General features: G+C 28.5%; 2 protein-coding genes and 1 long non-coding RNA gene across 6 annotated transcripts in view; 1 reads left to right on the forward strand and 2 right to left on the reverse strand.

Annotated features, from left to right (window-relative positions):
• LOC107443843 (uncharacterized) overlaps positions 1-16,146 on the reverse strand; it is a 167,907-nt gene that overhangs the window by 144,594 nt on the left and 7,167 nt on the right. For 2 of the 3 annotated variants that reach the window (XM_087151817.1, XM_087151816.1), the window contains exon 1: positions 99-1,326. The exons of the other annotated variant lie outside the window; for it this stretch is intronic. In XM_087151817.1, coding sequence (XP_087007943.1) covers positions 99-858 — 760 coding nt within the window. In that variant the 5' untranslated portion in view covers positions 859-1,326. Of the gene's footprint in view, positions 1-98; positions 1,327-16,146 lie in introns of those variants that run through there. 3 annotated transcript variants of the gene reach the window in all.
• The window catches only part of LOC139426938 (uncharacterized), a 63,101-nt gene that overhangs the window by 25,654 nt on the left and 21,301 nt on the right, over positions 1-16,146 (forward strand). The gene's annotated exons all lie outside the window — the stretch shown is intronic.
• LOC139426939 (doublesex- and mab-3-related transcription factor 1-like) lies at positions 6,408-14,300 on the reverse strand. Its single transcript, XM_087151820.1, has 2 exons — positions 10,749-14,300; positions 6,408-6,641 (listed from the first exon to the last, which is right to left on the reverse strand). The coding sequence occupies exons 1-2, from the start codon at positions 11,020-11,022 to the stop codon at positions 6,604-6,606; spliced, it is 312 nt and encodes a 103-aa protein (XP_087007946.1). The 5' UTR covers positions 11,023-14,300; the 3' UTR covers positions 6,408-6,603.

A 16,146-nucleotide genomic window follows, 5' to 3' on the forward strand; every position in this document is an offset into this window, starting at 1 on the left:
GGCGGGGAGGGGGAGCATTTTTTAACTAATGCTTTGATAGTTATGAAATTTCTATTAAATAATAATATTTCAAGTACTAAAATACTAAATTGACTCACTTTGCGTCATTGTGAATGCAGACGATGCAGTTTGTTGAGCTTCTGTCATGACAGGGGTTGGCGGTTTCTGAATTGGTTCACTTATCATATTTGAATCAGTCTGATGATTCAATAATCGCTGTTTTCTCTCCAGTTCTTTCCGCGCCGCATCTTGAGCCTGCTGCCGCCTCAGAGCTACCTGTTTCGCCATTATATCTTGGCGCTCTTTAACAAGCAAGCATTTAGGACACCCACAATTCGCCCAGTCGCAGAAACGCTTATGGTCCTTTAAAGCAGTTATAAAACCGTGATTCCTACATCTTGCACAAGTTGGGTGACGTTTTTTCTCCTTAACGTCTCCGACGCTTTCTCCCGAAACAGGATCAGGATCGGGATCATCCGACAAAAAACTGCCTTGATCCTCCTTGATAACGCTTCCAGCAGGAACTTCAGGGGAGTTGCATCGTTTCCTTTCTTTTTTCGGAATTTTATTCACCCTGTTATTGTCCTCGGTGATTTTCCTTTTCACTCCCCGAATTTCCTTCAGACTAGAGTTAGAGCTCATTTCCCGATTTTTTTCGGAATTTTTGACGTAACCATTCCTAAATTCCTGAGCATAACCATTCTGATGTGAGTGTACATCAGCGATTTCACTGTTTGGTTTTGGGTGACCGTTCAGAAAATCATCGTTCGGATTTTTTCCCACCGGGTTATTGTAAATGTTTTGGAAATCCCTGGGTTCCTCGTGGAAGCGCCGTCCGAGAAATATGTCTTTTTTCATGTCTTAAAAGTTAACGAGAAATTGAATGAAATACACACGTGATCCTCGCAGCGCGCCCGCCGGTAAATCTTATAGCCTTCCACATTGCTGTCGATGAAATAGCTGTGAGCGTCGGGAGCTATGATATTGACTGCTGTCTGTGAGAATATGACGGGTAGAAAAGGTAGAGCAAATGCCATTCCTAGTGAGCGGAAGGCAGCGCCATCTCTATTGCCCCTACATAGTAGAAAAAGTAACTCTGTATTACATTTGTTATATTTTTCTCCCTACGAGTTTTCTTAATCTGTTAAAAAAGGAAATAGCTTTTTCCTCGTAGAGGATAAAATTATTTTTATAATTATTATTTAATTATTGATCTTTCATTAATTGTAACTCCTTTAAAAAGAAAAATAATAATCGCATATTTTGATTTGGAATTTTTTAATCCCAGAATTTGAAAAAGTTCATTTCTCCTGTGTAATATATATATATATATATATATATATATATATATATATATATATATATATATATATATATATATATATATATATATATATATATATATATATATATATATATATATATATATATATATATATATATATATATATATATATATATATATATATATATATATATATATATATATATATATATATATATATATATATATATATATATATATATATATATATATATATATATATATATATATATATATATATATATATATATATATATATAAACTTTTTGCTCTTCGGAGCGAAAATTATTATTTTTAATTTTATTATTATTATTATATGCATGTTTTGTATGCTTTGAAACCTGATATTTACTTTACGTTATTGATTGTTTGCGTTATCATTGTAAAAACTTTTTTTTTTATGTAGGGTGACCTGGGGTAATTCCTGCTCAAAAAATGCAAACATCTATTTTGTGAAAAAACTATTCAAAATAGAGTTTTAATATTTACTGGAAGTTTGACACTATATGAGATGCGTCCTATGCCACCTTCTTTTGTTTGAAAATCTAATTAGAATTTAAAAGATTTAAAAATTTTTAGTGATCAGGAATTACCCCTGGTCTTGATCATTTCTGGGGTAATTCCTGATCACTTCTGGGGTAATTACTGATCACCTGTTTTTATTGTAAAAGGGCTGTTTAAAAATAATTATATAATGGTAATTAACAAATAAGACATCAAGATCAAACAAATAAACCAAAAGGGTATATTTAAGCAGCTAATAAAACGATTTATTTAAAAGCACGAAGAAAAATTAACACTTTAAATTTTCAAAAATCTTTGCATCGTGCCATACATTTTAGGAAATCAGATAACTCATTCTCATGTTCGGCTGAAATATAAGAGAGTTCCCACATGAGTTACTTTTGCTGGATTTTTTAACTTCATGAAGGGAAAGTGTAAAGTTAAGTAAGGTATGTCAACAGCACTGGCAGCAGCTCTCACACTGAAATTTTCATTTTCAATCATTAAAAGAAATTCACTAATTTTGCTTTCTAGAAGCTTAGTATCCTTTTTAGGCTTATAATTTCTCACCATATTTATACTAGGCTAATTTATAAACTTAAAAATTATTCTAACAATGTACACACATAAAATTAAGATAGAAGCAAGGTAAAACAAACCAGAAATGGTGCAAATCAGAATACAGTCTTGTATACAGTTAAAAACAAATTTTGTGATGTCAGTTAAAATATATTTTATTGTTGTTCCTCTTAATAAATATGAACTGTTATTTAAGAAAAGACAATTAGCTATTTATTAGCTATTTTATATGCTATTTATAAGAAGAAATGACAATGATCAAGAATTACCCCAGTGATCAATAATTACCCCATCTGCAGGGGGCAATATTTGATATAGTTTCCTATAATCAATTATAATGTTTACAGTAGATGTGAAACAATTAAGCAAAAGCTTACACTACTTTTATGTCTAAGAAAAGGAAAGTAACTCAAAATATTTATTATTAAGAGAAGGAGGGGGGGGGGTCTTTGCAGAAATGTGCACATTTTGGAGCCCATCTTTGAAATGGAAAATACAGAAAGCAGTTTAAAAGATACTTATTTTGTTAGATTAAACAAAAAACTATTATTAAGTAAATGTAGTTATACTTTAGTAAAGTGTACAAGCATTCTTGTCCATGTCTCAAATTTAAAAAAAAATTAATATTATTTTTTTTTTTTTTAAAATAAAACTTAGGTGATCATTATTTACCCCACAAACAGAGTGATCGTGAATTACCCCGGGTCACCCTACTATTCAAGAAACAATGCCTAACAATGCAGTCTAATTTGAATAGATTATGATGATAAAAGAGATTAGACGTCTTGCGTCTAGATATACGGACGGTATTGTACGTTTTGTACAGTGTCTATAAGAGAGAAAATAAAATACAAACGTACTTTATTAATGCTAAATTTGTTCTTTAAACATCCAAAAACTTTTTTTTTTTTTTTTTTTTTTTTTTTTTTTACGTTAATGTCGAATTTTGCTGAGATCATCACGAAGAAAAAAGTTCTGGTAAAACTACATTACATTATCGTAAAAACATTGAAAAAAGAGCATATTCCGGTTAATGAAACTAAATTATACGATAGTTAAACGATTCATATATGATAGCGGCTTCCGTTTATACGGTAACTCTTCACCGGAAATTATGGTTTTCAAAATTATAGTTCTTGTGTTAACATTTAGTAAAAATAGAAAACTAAAAAGTATATTGAAGCAAATAAATGGTTTTTATGCTATGCTCTAAGGCAGTGTTTCCCAAACTTATGACTTTTGTGTATCCTTTCTAAATTTTTCGTAACGCTCTGTACCCCTAATAAAAAATGGAATGCATTTTTTGCTATAAAAAATTGCTCAAAAATTGAAAATCACTATTGGCTGTTGACACCACTAATTATTAACTGTTATCTCTGCAAAAATAGCTAATAGAAAAATATGTAATCGTAAATTTTCATGTTTTTAAATAAATTTTTTTGAAATTTTCGTTTGTTGCAAAATATTTCGCATTAGAACGCGTACCCCCGCTAAACTGTTCCCGTACCCCTGGGGGTACGCGTACCACACTTTGGAAAACACTGCTCTAAGGTATTATAATAAAATTACGAAATTTTACCACATTTACCAAATTTTACTGCATATTATAAAGCAATATTTGCTTGCTAATTTTACCAAAATCGTTACCAAAGCGCTTCGATACAAATTACCGAGCTTTTTGGTGTTCTTATAGAGCCAGAAACACAGTAAATATTACCGTATTCTGGTAGTTTTGACCATACTTTTTTCTCAGGGTGATATAAACATTAAAGTTAAGCATTATATTGCTTCTAGACGGTTTTTATGGTAGATTTGAAATAGAACTTAATATTAAATCGTAAATGTTGGTCCTTAGATTGTTGTTCAATTGCATAAACAAACGGATCCAAAAGTATATTAGCTTTCTTTTGATTACTTGGTAAGATTACTGTATTGAAAATATTAAATTGCTTTTTAAACTTGCCTGTAAGCATGGAAAGTTAAAAAGAGAAGTTTGAATATTGTGTTGTTTCCAGAACTTTGAATCTCAGAATTTAAAATAAAACTTAAATTTAAATGGTGGTTAATGGCTGTTGAAATTGCAGCTTCATTGATATTAATAGTATAAACTCGTCAAAAAATACATTGCTTTGTTAGATTTTTTAGCTGAGCAACTGTTTTTAAAATCGAAAGAATTGCTGTTTAAATATGTTTAAAAACATCAAAAATAGAAAGTAGAAAAGATCTTTGAATGATAAATTACTTTCAGGCACCTATCACGCTGAAAATCTAAAATGGCAATAAATGTTTTTAAAGTGATAACTTATTTTAGATTAATAACTTAACTATGTTAACAGAAAAATAAATTCGGTTAATTGGATAAATTGGATGGAATATGTCAAAAATAATGGCGAAGCCCTTTTGAACATATTTGTAATCTTTTAGATTAAATTTATCACGATTCATACATGATTCATAATTTAAAACGTTTTTAGAGCATGCTTTTTATAGAGTGGTGTCAGCAAAAATAGCATTGTATTTTAAAATATAGCATACAGGAACGTTCATAAGCAGTTGTTTTAAGTTGTATGCAGTAATATAAAGTTAAGTAGTAATGTAAAAGTTTTTAATTGCAGCCAAAAACTTATTTTTTCTAATTCGAAAATGTTTTTTTCTTCTTCATTCTGTTCAAGTTTTAAACGAACTGAACGATGCTATATAAGATTGTAAAACGTTAAAACGTTAAAAAAAAATTAATCAGGGCAAAAACGTGTTTAAACAGAATACATTCTTTAACGTTAATGGTAGACAAAGAGCATCAACAAAATCACAATAAAAACGCCAACTAAAAACTTTAAATTTTTGTCATAGAAAACAATTTTCAATTGAAGGAACTGAAAAAGAAGGCCTAGTTAAGTTTTGAAATAAATAAATAAAAGCAAAATCCTGGAAAAGACGATTTTTTTCCTGCTTCGGAAGTAAATCTTTACCCACAGACAGTGGAAAAATGGGTGGGTTGACCCATTTTTTACAAGAATAATTATTTAATTTATTTACTGTCAAAATTGAAACATTTTCGGTGAAAGTATTCCATAGATTATAATATTTGTTATATATTTGCATTATTATTTTTTACCTAAATTATAGACTACGTTGAACAAAAATTATTTTTCAAAGATGCACATTCGCTAAATGAGAGTGATTTGTCTCCACTATAAAAGAAATAACAACAATTAAAAAGGTTTATATAACTCATAAATCAATAATTAAAAATTTACACTATAAAAAAAAATACCTGAACAGTTACCGGCACTCAGGATGCCAGTAGAATCAATTTTTAAAGTAAAATTTTATTCCGAAATTTTTACAGTAGTACTCACAGAATCACTGTAATTAAGTAAATATTTCTGCAAAAAATTACAGAATAAAATTTTACGGTAAAAGAGGATTAAACGGTAAAAATGGATTTAACGGTAAAAAGCAATGATACCCTAAGTGCCCGTATTTTTTGTAGTAATTTGCCGAATTGCAATATAATTACAGACTCCCAGTACAGCCGGTACTTTATACAGTAAAACGAACAGAAACAAATCCGAACTGAAATCGTTTATGAAGTATAGTTAAGTATTTGAATTGTTAATTGATAGTTTGTAACAATAAACTGATTTGTATGACAATTCCAATGTTAGTTTTTTAATTTATTTTTTGGTTTGCATTTTAATTTGCATTGTCATGTTTACTTTTTTTCTCTTCTTGAGCCCCTTCACAATTATAATATTTTTAACAATAACGATTTTTAACATTAACAATAACAATTTATAATATTTTTAAAATTTAATTTATTTCGTTACAGCTAAATCTGAAATTCGAAAATTTTCCAAAGTATGATTTCTAGAGTGAAATAAAAAGTGTAAAGCAACTATTTCATCAACAGTATTTTTTAAACATATTGCATTATGGAGCATTTATAAACAGTTTTTTTTTTAATTGTAAGCAACATAAAATAAACGTAAACGCCAACAAATTATTAATAATTTTATTTGAAAATGTTTCTCAATTTTTTTTCTAGTTTTAAAAAAATATTTTAAGTGCTATACAAGGTTGGAAAACTTTATAAAAAGTAAGTTTTGCAAATTACATGTTAAAAAATTGTTTAAATATTCTTTACGAGGACTTGTACATTCGTACAGGTATTTTGACAATATCAGCTATGTCAGCTATCGTTTCAAAATCCTTGATTGGAGCCAAACCACCCCTATAGCCATTTTATAAAAAAAAGAGAGAAAAAAAAATTAATTTTGAAAGTAATAATAAGCAATTAGTACATTAGATATTCATATAAGAATCTAAATGTGCAGAGAATTCATTTTGTTTAAATTGTTTATGCATGTTAATGACAAATGGCACAGGTAAACAAAAGCAAAGAAAATCGGAACAAAAAAATTCTTAATGAAAATTAAATTGCGTGAGATTTCTTCTTGAATTTATATGCGAATGTCTGAATAGATAGAAAAAAACAACAATGTGTTTTTGCTTAATGCCATGTTACAATCTGTTCATTTGTCTAATAAATGTTAAAATATTAATTTAATCCAATTTACACAAAATTTCTGGAGAAAGAAACAGGTAAAAACACACGGAAACTTTTTATTTTTGAAATCAATAAGCCTTTTTTCTTTAAAAATGGGGAAAATACCATACATTCATAAAAAAAAGAGTTAGTCACCTGACAACAATCGCCATTCAAAGAACTATAATGGGCACTGACCGGTACAGTTCTTGACAAACATGGGGAACAGATAAAAATATTCCTCCTCAAAAATAATTTGGTCTGTAATTATATAGTGCACGTTGATGACTTACTCTAATATAGTAATGATATAATAGTAAATATCCTCAATTTTATGAGAATAAGTAATTCGATTTTCATATTAGCATAAAAAAAGATAAAATTGTTCACATATTAAGAATGAAGTGGGATACGTTTTCATGCTCCTAATCGTCTTATTCACGTTAACGCCAGTGTAACAGGCATTGCTCATGATAACCTTTTGTGCATTCAATGAAACTTTTATTCTTTTCCTTTTGAGTTCTTATTGATTGTAAACAACTATTTGGTTCTGACGCTTAATGACAGCGTTGTTCAAACTTCTCTCTATTATTACACATGGAATAATATCTTTATTTCACCTCGTCAATAATGTATGAAAAGTGTTGACAAATGTAATCAATTACTGTTTTATCAAACTTTAGAATAATCCGATTTGAATTGTTATTTTTTTTAAATTTATTTAATTTTTTTTTTGTTTCTAGCGGTAGCACTTGATGTGTACATCATTCGCTGGAGAAAAAACACTCCGCACAAACCCATAAAGATTAAAAACAACTTTAAAAAATTTTAAAACATTAAAACATTTGAAGGACAAAAACAATTGGAACAAATAAACATTAAATAGAATATCAACATAAGCAATGTAAACAGAAAATCAGTCAGTTAGTAGTGCTTGCAACTGTTCTCTAGTATTCCAGTATCTGTCATAGATGCTGCCAGTAACTGCGGGGCAAACCCCCAGATGCTCAGTATTCATTGGGGTGTCCTCCCCGCACAAGACACAGGATCGGGAAAGATTTTAAGTCTATACAGGTGAGCGGCAAGGCAGTCGTGCCCTGTTTTGATAGTTGTAAATTTATGAACTGAGACATGTTTTTCTCTGGCTACTTTTAATTACGCCTTTATATTGTTCTCAGTTGCTCAGAACTTCAGAATTACCCACCAATATGAATGCAGATCCTTTTTCAAATCGACATGATTTAAAAAAAAAAAAAAAAAAACTATGGTATTTGACATTTTTTTTACCGCTTTCGGTCATATAAAACTTCAGATTCGTTAAAACTGAATACCCGTAAATTTACGGATACAATTTTTTTTACTCTATTCGAAAATGTATCTGTTAAAATTATAACCATATTAAATAATCCAATTTTAATTGCTGTGAATTTATAAACTGGGGCATATTTTTTTCTCGCTACATTTAATTGCGCTTTGATATTTTTCTCAGTTACTCAAAGCTTCAGAATTACCCAATTTGAATGTCTGTAAGTTTTTTGATAAAGGTATGATTTTAGAAAAGAAAAAAAAAACTGTTCTGTCTAACACTTTTTAGGTTAGATAAAAGTTCAGATTCATTTAAGCTGAATGTAAGTAAATTTATGGATATAATTTTATTGCTGTATTAAAAATATTGTATTTTTTAAAATTTTAGCTATATTAAACAATGTTTTGTTACTGTTCTCAGTCTCATAAAACTTGAGAATAAGCTCAGTTCCGCGACTAGGAGCTTTTGGTACTCTCTCAAAATTCCTTTAACTTTTAAAAGGTAAGCAACTTTTTAAACGCTCCAGTTCAGAGTTTTCACGAGGTGTAATTGTTTTTTTTTTATTTTTTTATTATTTTTATTATTTATTTTTAATGAGGATTTTTTTATCAATATTTTAAATAATTCCATCAGAAAAATAAACTTGAAGAGTTAAGATCTTAATGAAAGCAAATTAAACTATCATCTAATAATCAAAATGAATTAATGATGAATTAATGAAAACAAAATCAGCACAAAATTGTTTGTTTACAAAGGAAGGAGAGAATATCTCCATTTTTTTTCTTCATAAGATTGAAACTAATTAAACTTTTTTGTCTGTTTTCGAACGGTATCGCAGGAAAAACTTGGAGCTCGCTACAAAATCTCCAAGCCAGGGAACTAACCCATACTTTATCAGAATGCCTGCAAATTATACAGACACGATTTCTTAATTATTTAAATTTTTTTACAAATTAAGTTTGTTTAAATTTGCTAAGCAAGCGAACATATGCTGGAAATAGTTCACGCGCATTAGACATTTTTATCACTTATATTTCTTATGAAAATTTATTTTTTCAATATTAATCTTGTTAGAGCCCTGATGGCTCAGGGGATAGAATGAGGTGAATCGGTTTCAAATCTCAGCGATGGCTGGTCGATACGAATTTCGCATCCGGCTTGCACCAACCACAGTGCTGAAGTGAAATATCCTCAGTGGTAGACGGATCATGGGTTTGAGTCCCTTTGCCGTCAGGATAACCGTGGGAGGCTCTCGTGGTTCTTCCTCTCTATGTATCGCCAGAGCGGGTTAGTTCCATCCAAAAAAGTCTTCGACAAAGGCAAATTTCTCTCAATACTTGATCCAGGAGTTCCCTTGTCTTCTAGATTGGGGCTCAAAATTGCAAGGCTACGGAATTGAACATTAGCAGTCGCAAACCCAAAAATTGGGTCTGCTGTTCAACGACGGCAATAATATAAAATAAAATTAATCCATTTAAAAGACTGCATTATTTGTTTTTCTAAACATTTATGATAATAATAAGAAAATTTAGCGTTGATGATTGATTGATATTAACAATGCGTCTTTTTGAGAAATCTTCCTTATTTATCTCGAGTTCAATGGATTTACATTGATTTCTCAGAGACTTAAGAATTCAAAACGCATTTAACTGTACTATGTCAGCGGTAAATCTAGAGTTGTTAAATCATTTAATTAAATTGCATAATATAATAATTTCTTTTCTTGTGTGATCATTGCCGCATGCAAAACACATTGCGTGCAATGCTACAAATAAATGAACAATGCCAACTAAATGAGTTGAAATAATCGCAAACCTAACATTTGGTAATGCTAGTATTATGAATATTTTTCAAGTTTAATGTAAAAATTGCGATTCGGTTAAATATATTAATATTTTTCAAAGCCGTATTATACTTTATTTTCACAGTTAATTAAAAATCTTCTATTGCAGTAGTTTTTAAGTTGTGTTTCATGTAAAATCTAATTTTTACATGTTTTTTTTAATAAATATATCTAGAAAACATAAATGCCAAGGGTGCTTTTATATTAATATTAGAGAATAAATAACCTAACAATGATTAGTAATTTATTTTAAGTTGATTGTTCTCTACTGTTAAATAATAGACTGTATTTTCTATTACAAACATTTGCATTAAACATTCACATTTCATGGAACTTAAAATATTTATCACAGAAAAATTTGCAACTCAAAGATAAAAATTTTGCATTCAATGTCATAAATTAAGTAATTTCTAGATTGTTATTGTTCATTTCATTTACAAAATTCTTAAATTTCGGACTTACTGTGAACTAAAGTAAAAGTTGTCATAAATGAAGTAATTTCTAAATTGTTATTGTACATTTCATTTGCAAAACTATTAAATTTTGGACTTACTGTAAACTAAGAAAAAGTAGTCATAAATAAGGTAATTTTTGAATTGTTATTGCTCATTTCATGTTCAAAAATATTAAATTTTGGACTTACCGTGAACTAAAGTAAAAGCTGAGTTCTGATTTAATTGTTCTTCAGATGCTTTTTTACGCCGTTTGTCAGCCATTAATTTTGCCGTTTTTCTGCGACGCGTTTCAATTTTATTACATCCAGGAGTTCTGCAGTTTTCCCATCTGCAGTGTCTTTTGTGGTCTTTTAAATTATTATCAACACCGTGATTTTTACATTTTGCACATTTTGGTGACTGCTTTACCCGTTTGAGTTGCTGAGCTTTCTCTTCATCAATTGTGTTTGTGTCATTTGACATTTTATCTTGATGATATTTTTGACTTTTGACATCAGATATAGTTCCTGAAGAAGAATAGAACTTTTTTTTTTGTTGCCAACCGGAGCGTTAAGTTTGTACCACGAAGTATTTTTAAAAATTGTGAACTCTTCCGACTGTAGATGAAAAAGGATTGTTACTGATGGTAAAAATAGTTATTCTTAGATAGTTTACAGCGCCACTTTGTGTCTAGATTTCTTTCCATTGGCTGGGTTTTCTAGTTTGCTTTGCATAGCCCCAGTTTAAGAGGGGGGGGGGGAGGTCTAGTTGAGTTATGCCCAATTTGTTATTTCGTTAATCGTCGCTAGCTAGAAGGATTATTTATTCACAATTCTCTTTTGATTAAATGTTTATAAAATTGAGAATCAGAGATCACACATTAAGCATAGCGAAATATAATATTATAAACAATTGTTAGAAATTGCAGAGCGTGTTGTAACATGATATTTGTTCAAATTCGTTGCAACTATGCCCAATTTGTTATTTCGTTAATCGTCGCTAGTTAGAAGGATTATTTATTCACAATTCTCTTTTGATTCAATGTTTATAAAATTGAGAATCAGAGATCACATGTTAAGCATAGCGAAATAAAATATTACAAAAAAATTTTATTAATCGCACAGCGTTTTGTACCATGATATTGTTCAAATTGTCTGCAACTGAAAAAATGGTTTTCAATTGAATTATATATCATCGTTGAAGTTAAATCCTTTTCAAATTCGATTTCATGATACCATGTTTCAAATTGAATGGTTCACCTTATACTATAGTTCAACTTAAGACTTCAATAAAATTGCAGCACATTTGCATGATGTTGTAATTTTAATACGGAAAAAAAATTCTAATTACCATACTAAATTGTAAATCTAAACATTTCGAATTAAAAAATATGTAATACTGTTTAATGAAAAGTTTAAGTACCGTATATATTAGTACAATATATACGGTATTTAAACTTTTCATTTGGTAATTTTTCCGTCCATATGGTAAAAGTTTTTGGAAAATTCTGGTTTTAAAAATTATAGATCTTATTTTACAATTAGTAAAAAAATACAAAACTGAAAGGTAAATCTAACAGAAAAAATGCTTTTTTTTTTTTTTTTTTTTTTTTTTGCAATGTCTTATAGTATTATAACAAAGTTACCAAATTTTATTACAAGTTATAAAACCATGTTTAATTGTTAATTTTACCAAAATCATTACCTAAGCGCTTTATGAAAAATTAACTAGCCTTTCGGTGTTCCAATAAAGTTCTGTATTAGGTAAGAAAATGTGGAAGTTAAAATAATAACTTTATTTTAATCATTCCTTCCAATTATTAGACTGAAACTGCATACTGGTATGCATTATATCCATTTTGGTCTTAGGTACAAGCATCATACTTACATTAATTATGAATTTTATCTTAAAAAAGAAACGTTTAAAAAAATGGCATCAGTAAAGTATCATAATTTTATCCTTACGTTTAGTTATTCCTTTTTCTTATTAAATCAAAACAACATACAAGCATTTATAATATCCTTTTTATACTTAGGCATAAGCAAAATATTTTTATTAATAATTAGTGAATGTCGTCTCGAACTTTATCAATACTTTAGATAAACGTTAAGAAAATGGCGGCCTTATACATTAAAACAATGACTGGTTAGAATGAAAAAGGATATAATGCTTTACATCGTAACCTCATCCTTACATTACAATAATTCCTTACATCATATAAATTAAAACCACACACAAGCATCTATCATATCCATTTTGAACTGAGGTGCCATCATAATTTTCATATGAACGTTTTAACCCAAGCGAATAAAAAAAAAAAGAAATGTTAACATATTACAATGTTATCCATAATTCTAACTATTCCTTATTCATACTAAATTTAATCAACACACGAGCACACAAGATATTCATTTTGAACTTATCCATTTAAAGTTTAAATACGCAAACGCAAAAAAAAGGAATGTTAAAATTTTATAATGTTATCCTTGATTCAAGCCATTTCTTATTCTTACAAAATTAAAACTACACACGAGCATACATGATATTCATTTTGAACTTATCTCTATGAACGTTATAACGAAACGTATAAAAAATGCAAATGTTAATATATCATTATATTATCCTTAATTCTAATCATTCCCTATTATTACAAAATTAAAACTACACACAAGTATACATGATATTCATTTTGAACTTATCTATATGAACGTTATAACGAAACGTATAAAAAATGTAAATGTTAATATATCATTATATTATCCTTAATTCTAATAATTCCCTATTATTACAAAATTAAAACTACACACAAGTATACATGATATTCATTTTGAACTTATCTCTATAAACGTTATAACGAAACGTATAAAAAATGTAAATGTTAATATATCATTATATTATCCTTAATTCTAATCATTCCCTATTCTTACAAAATTAAAACTACACACAAGTATACATGATATTCATTTTGAACTTATCTATATGAACGTTATAACGCAAACGTATAAAAAATGCAAATGTTAATATATCATAATATTATCCTTAATTCTAATCATTCCTTATTTTTACAAAATTAATACTACACACAAGTATACATGATATTCATTTTGATCATATCTATATGAACGTTATAACGCAAACGTATAGAAAAAAATGCAAATTTAAAAAGATTATAGTGTTATCCTTAATTCTTCCTTATTCTTACAAAATTGAAACTACACGCGATCATACATGATATTCATTTTGAACTTATCTATATAAACTTTATAACGCAAACGCATAAAAAAAGGCAAATGTTAATAAATCATTATGTTATCCTTAATTCTAACCATTCCTTATTCTTGCAAAATTAAAACTACACACGAGCATACATGATATTCATATTGAACTTATCTATGCGAACGTTATAACGCAAACGTAGAAAAAAATGCAAATTTTAAAAGATTATAATGTTATCCATAATTCTAATCATTCCTTATTCTTACAGAATTGAAACTACTTACGAGTATACGTGATATCCATTTTGATCTTATCTATATAAACGTTACAACGCAAAGGTATAAAAAAATGCAAATTTAAAAATAATGTTACCCTTAATTCTTCCTTATTCTTACAAAATTGAAACTACACACAAGTATACATGATATTCGTTTTAAACTTATCTATGTGAACGTTATAACGCAAACGTATAAAAAAATGCAAATTTTAAGAGAATAATGTTATCCATAATTCTAACCATTCCTTATTCTTACAGAATTGAAACTACTTACGAGTATACATGATATCCATTTTGATCTTACTTTGAATGTCAGCATGCATTTTGGCCATGATGTGTTTCGATAAATCAATAATCTCCCCAGGTTTCAACCTCCCTTCTTTTATCAATTTCAGTCTTTCAATTTCTTGTTCTCGTTTGAATTTCGTTTCAATTTTCGAATTAGCACGCCTATCTTCGGTGATGCCGCATATATAACATTTGCAATTCTTGTATGGGCAACCTCTGTCTTTGTGGTGCAGCACATTGTAGAATGCACCGTGATTGCTACATTTTGCACAGTATGGTTGCTTGCGTTGCTTCATACCCTCTTTTGACACCGGTGTCGGGTAGTTACCAGCCATGCTTTTTTTTTTTAATCAACAGAAAAACCCAGGCTGAGTTACGCGACAATTCTGTTACTTTGCTCTGAATAGTGAAATGAGCGACTGAAGAGAGCAGCGCCACAACTGTGGCTGTCATCCAAGAGATCGTTCCGCTAAAAATACAAGACTTTTTAAACTTGTGACTCATTTAAATGAATTTTGTTACTGAGAACAACACTTTTTGTGTTCGTTAAGTTAGTCCGAATCATTAGGCGACGACTTGCGAAACGCTAAGATATGACCGAAATATAAGACTGACCAAAAATTGGATGTAAATATGTATTTCTCTTTAATAGCAGAAATTCTTAAGTACGGCAGCGGACGCTGTAGATTATTACAAGAACTGCAGATTTTTTTTCATACTACTACATATATATATATATATATATATATATATATATATATATATATATATATATATATATATATATATATATATATATATATATATATATATATATATATATATATATATATATATATATATATATATATATATATATATAAGTTCAAAATGAAGGATAAAACAAAGAAAAATTATAGACATATGAAAAAAGGGGGTGGGAAATAATAAGTAAAAAAAAATAACAAACAACATTTTATTAAAAAAAAAAAAAAATGAAATGTTAATTAAAAAACCGGAAAAAAAGGAAGATATAATCTTTTCTTCAGCCCACACGATTATATCCGCAAATCAGAGTGCTTTCTAATATTGTATCAATAAAGCCAAAGCAAAATATATTAATACAATAGTGTGAGGAGCACTCAAAAAATTTTTTTATAAAATAACTACAAATAAAATAGATCATAAAAAGTAAAAATAACATGTAAAAACAGATAATAAAAGAAAATAAAAAGAAAAAACATTAAAAAGGGGGGACTATAAAGCGAGTAGCAAAATCATAACAACTTACATGGACGGATATTTCTCAAGAATGATTTAAAAATGTTTTCGCAGAAAGATTGCCAGATTACAAAATATGAAAACAAAAGATGAAAACAAAAGCGCAAATTGAGTGTAACAAGAGGGTTTTAAAGTGTCGTTCTTACTGCACTGCTGAAGTGATTTGTTATTATGAGTTTTGATTTGTTAGTTACCAAGGATGGGCCCGAAATGGATGTGCGCAAGGTAATATTATACTGGATAATTTTAAAAATTTTAAAAATTGATCATAATGATCATAAATGAAACTTATTGTTTTTCTTAACTTTCTTAGTGTTTTCTTGTATTTATTATATATATATATATATATATATATATATATATATATATATATATATATACAATAACCTCATAAGACATATGCTAATACTTTTTAAGTTTTACCAGGATGTGGCCACACTGATATATTACGGTCAATGTAAATAATCGATTAATATTGATAATGGCTGTTATTATTAATAATAATCAAGTAAGTCGCATAAAGAGAATAATTTATTTGAATTTATCACATTTGCAGGTTACTATGA

Source organism: Parasteatoda tepidariorum, chromosome 9 (assembly GCF_982258835.1).
Source record: "Parasteatoda tepidariorum strain Cologne lab strain chromosome 9, Ptep-v5.0, whole genome shotgun sequence".
In the NCBI taxonomy this organism is placed as follows: domain Eukaryota; kingdom Metazoa; phylum Arthropoda; class Arachnida; order Araneae; family Theridiidae; genus Parasteatoda; species Parasteatoda tepidariorum.

Coding starts and splice junctions, on each gene's coding strand:
- LOC139426939 (XM_087151820.1), bottom strand. CDS start 11,022: ATGTCAAATGACACAAACACAATTGATGAAGAGAAAGCTCAGCAACTC. Junction 6,642..10,748: donor AGCTTTTACTTTAGTTCACG/GTAAGTCCAAAA, acceptor AAATGGCTATAG/GGGTGGTTTGGCTCCAATCA.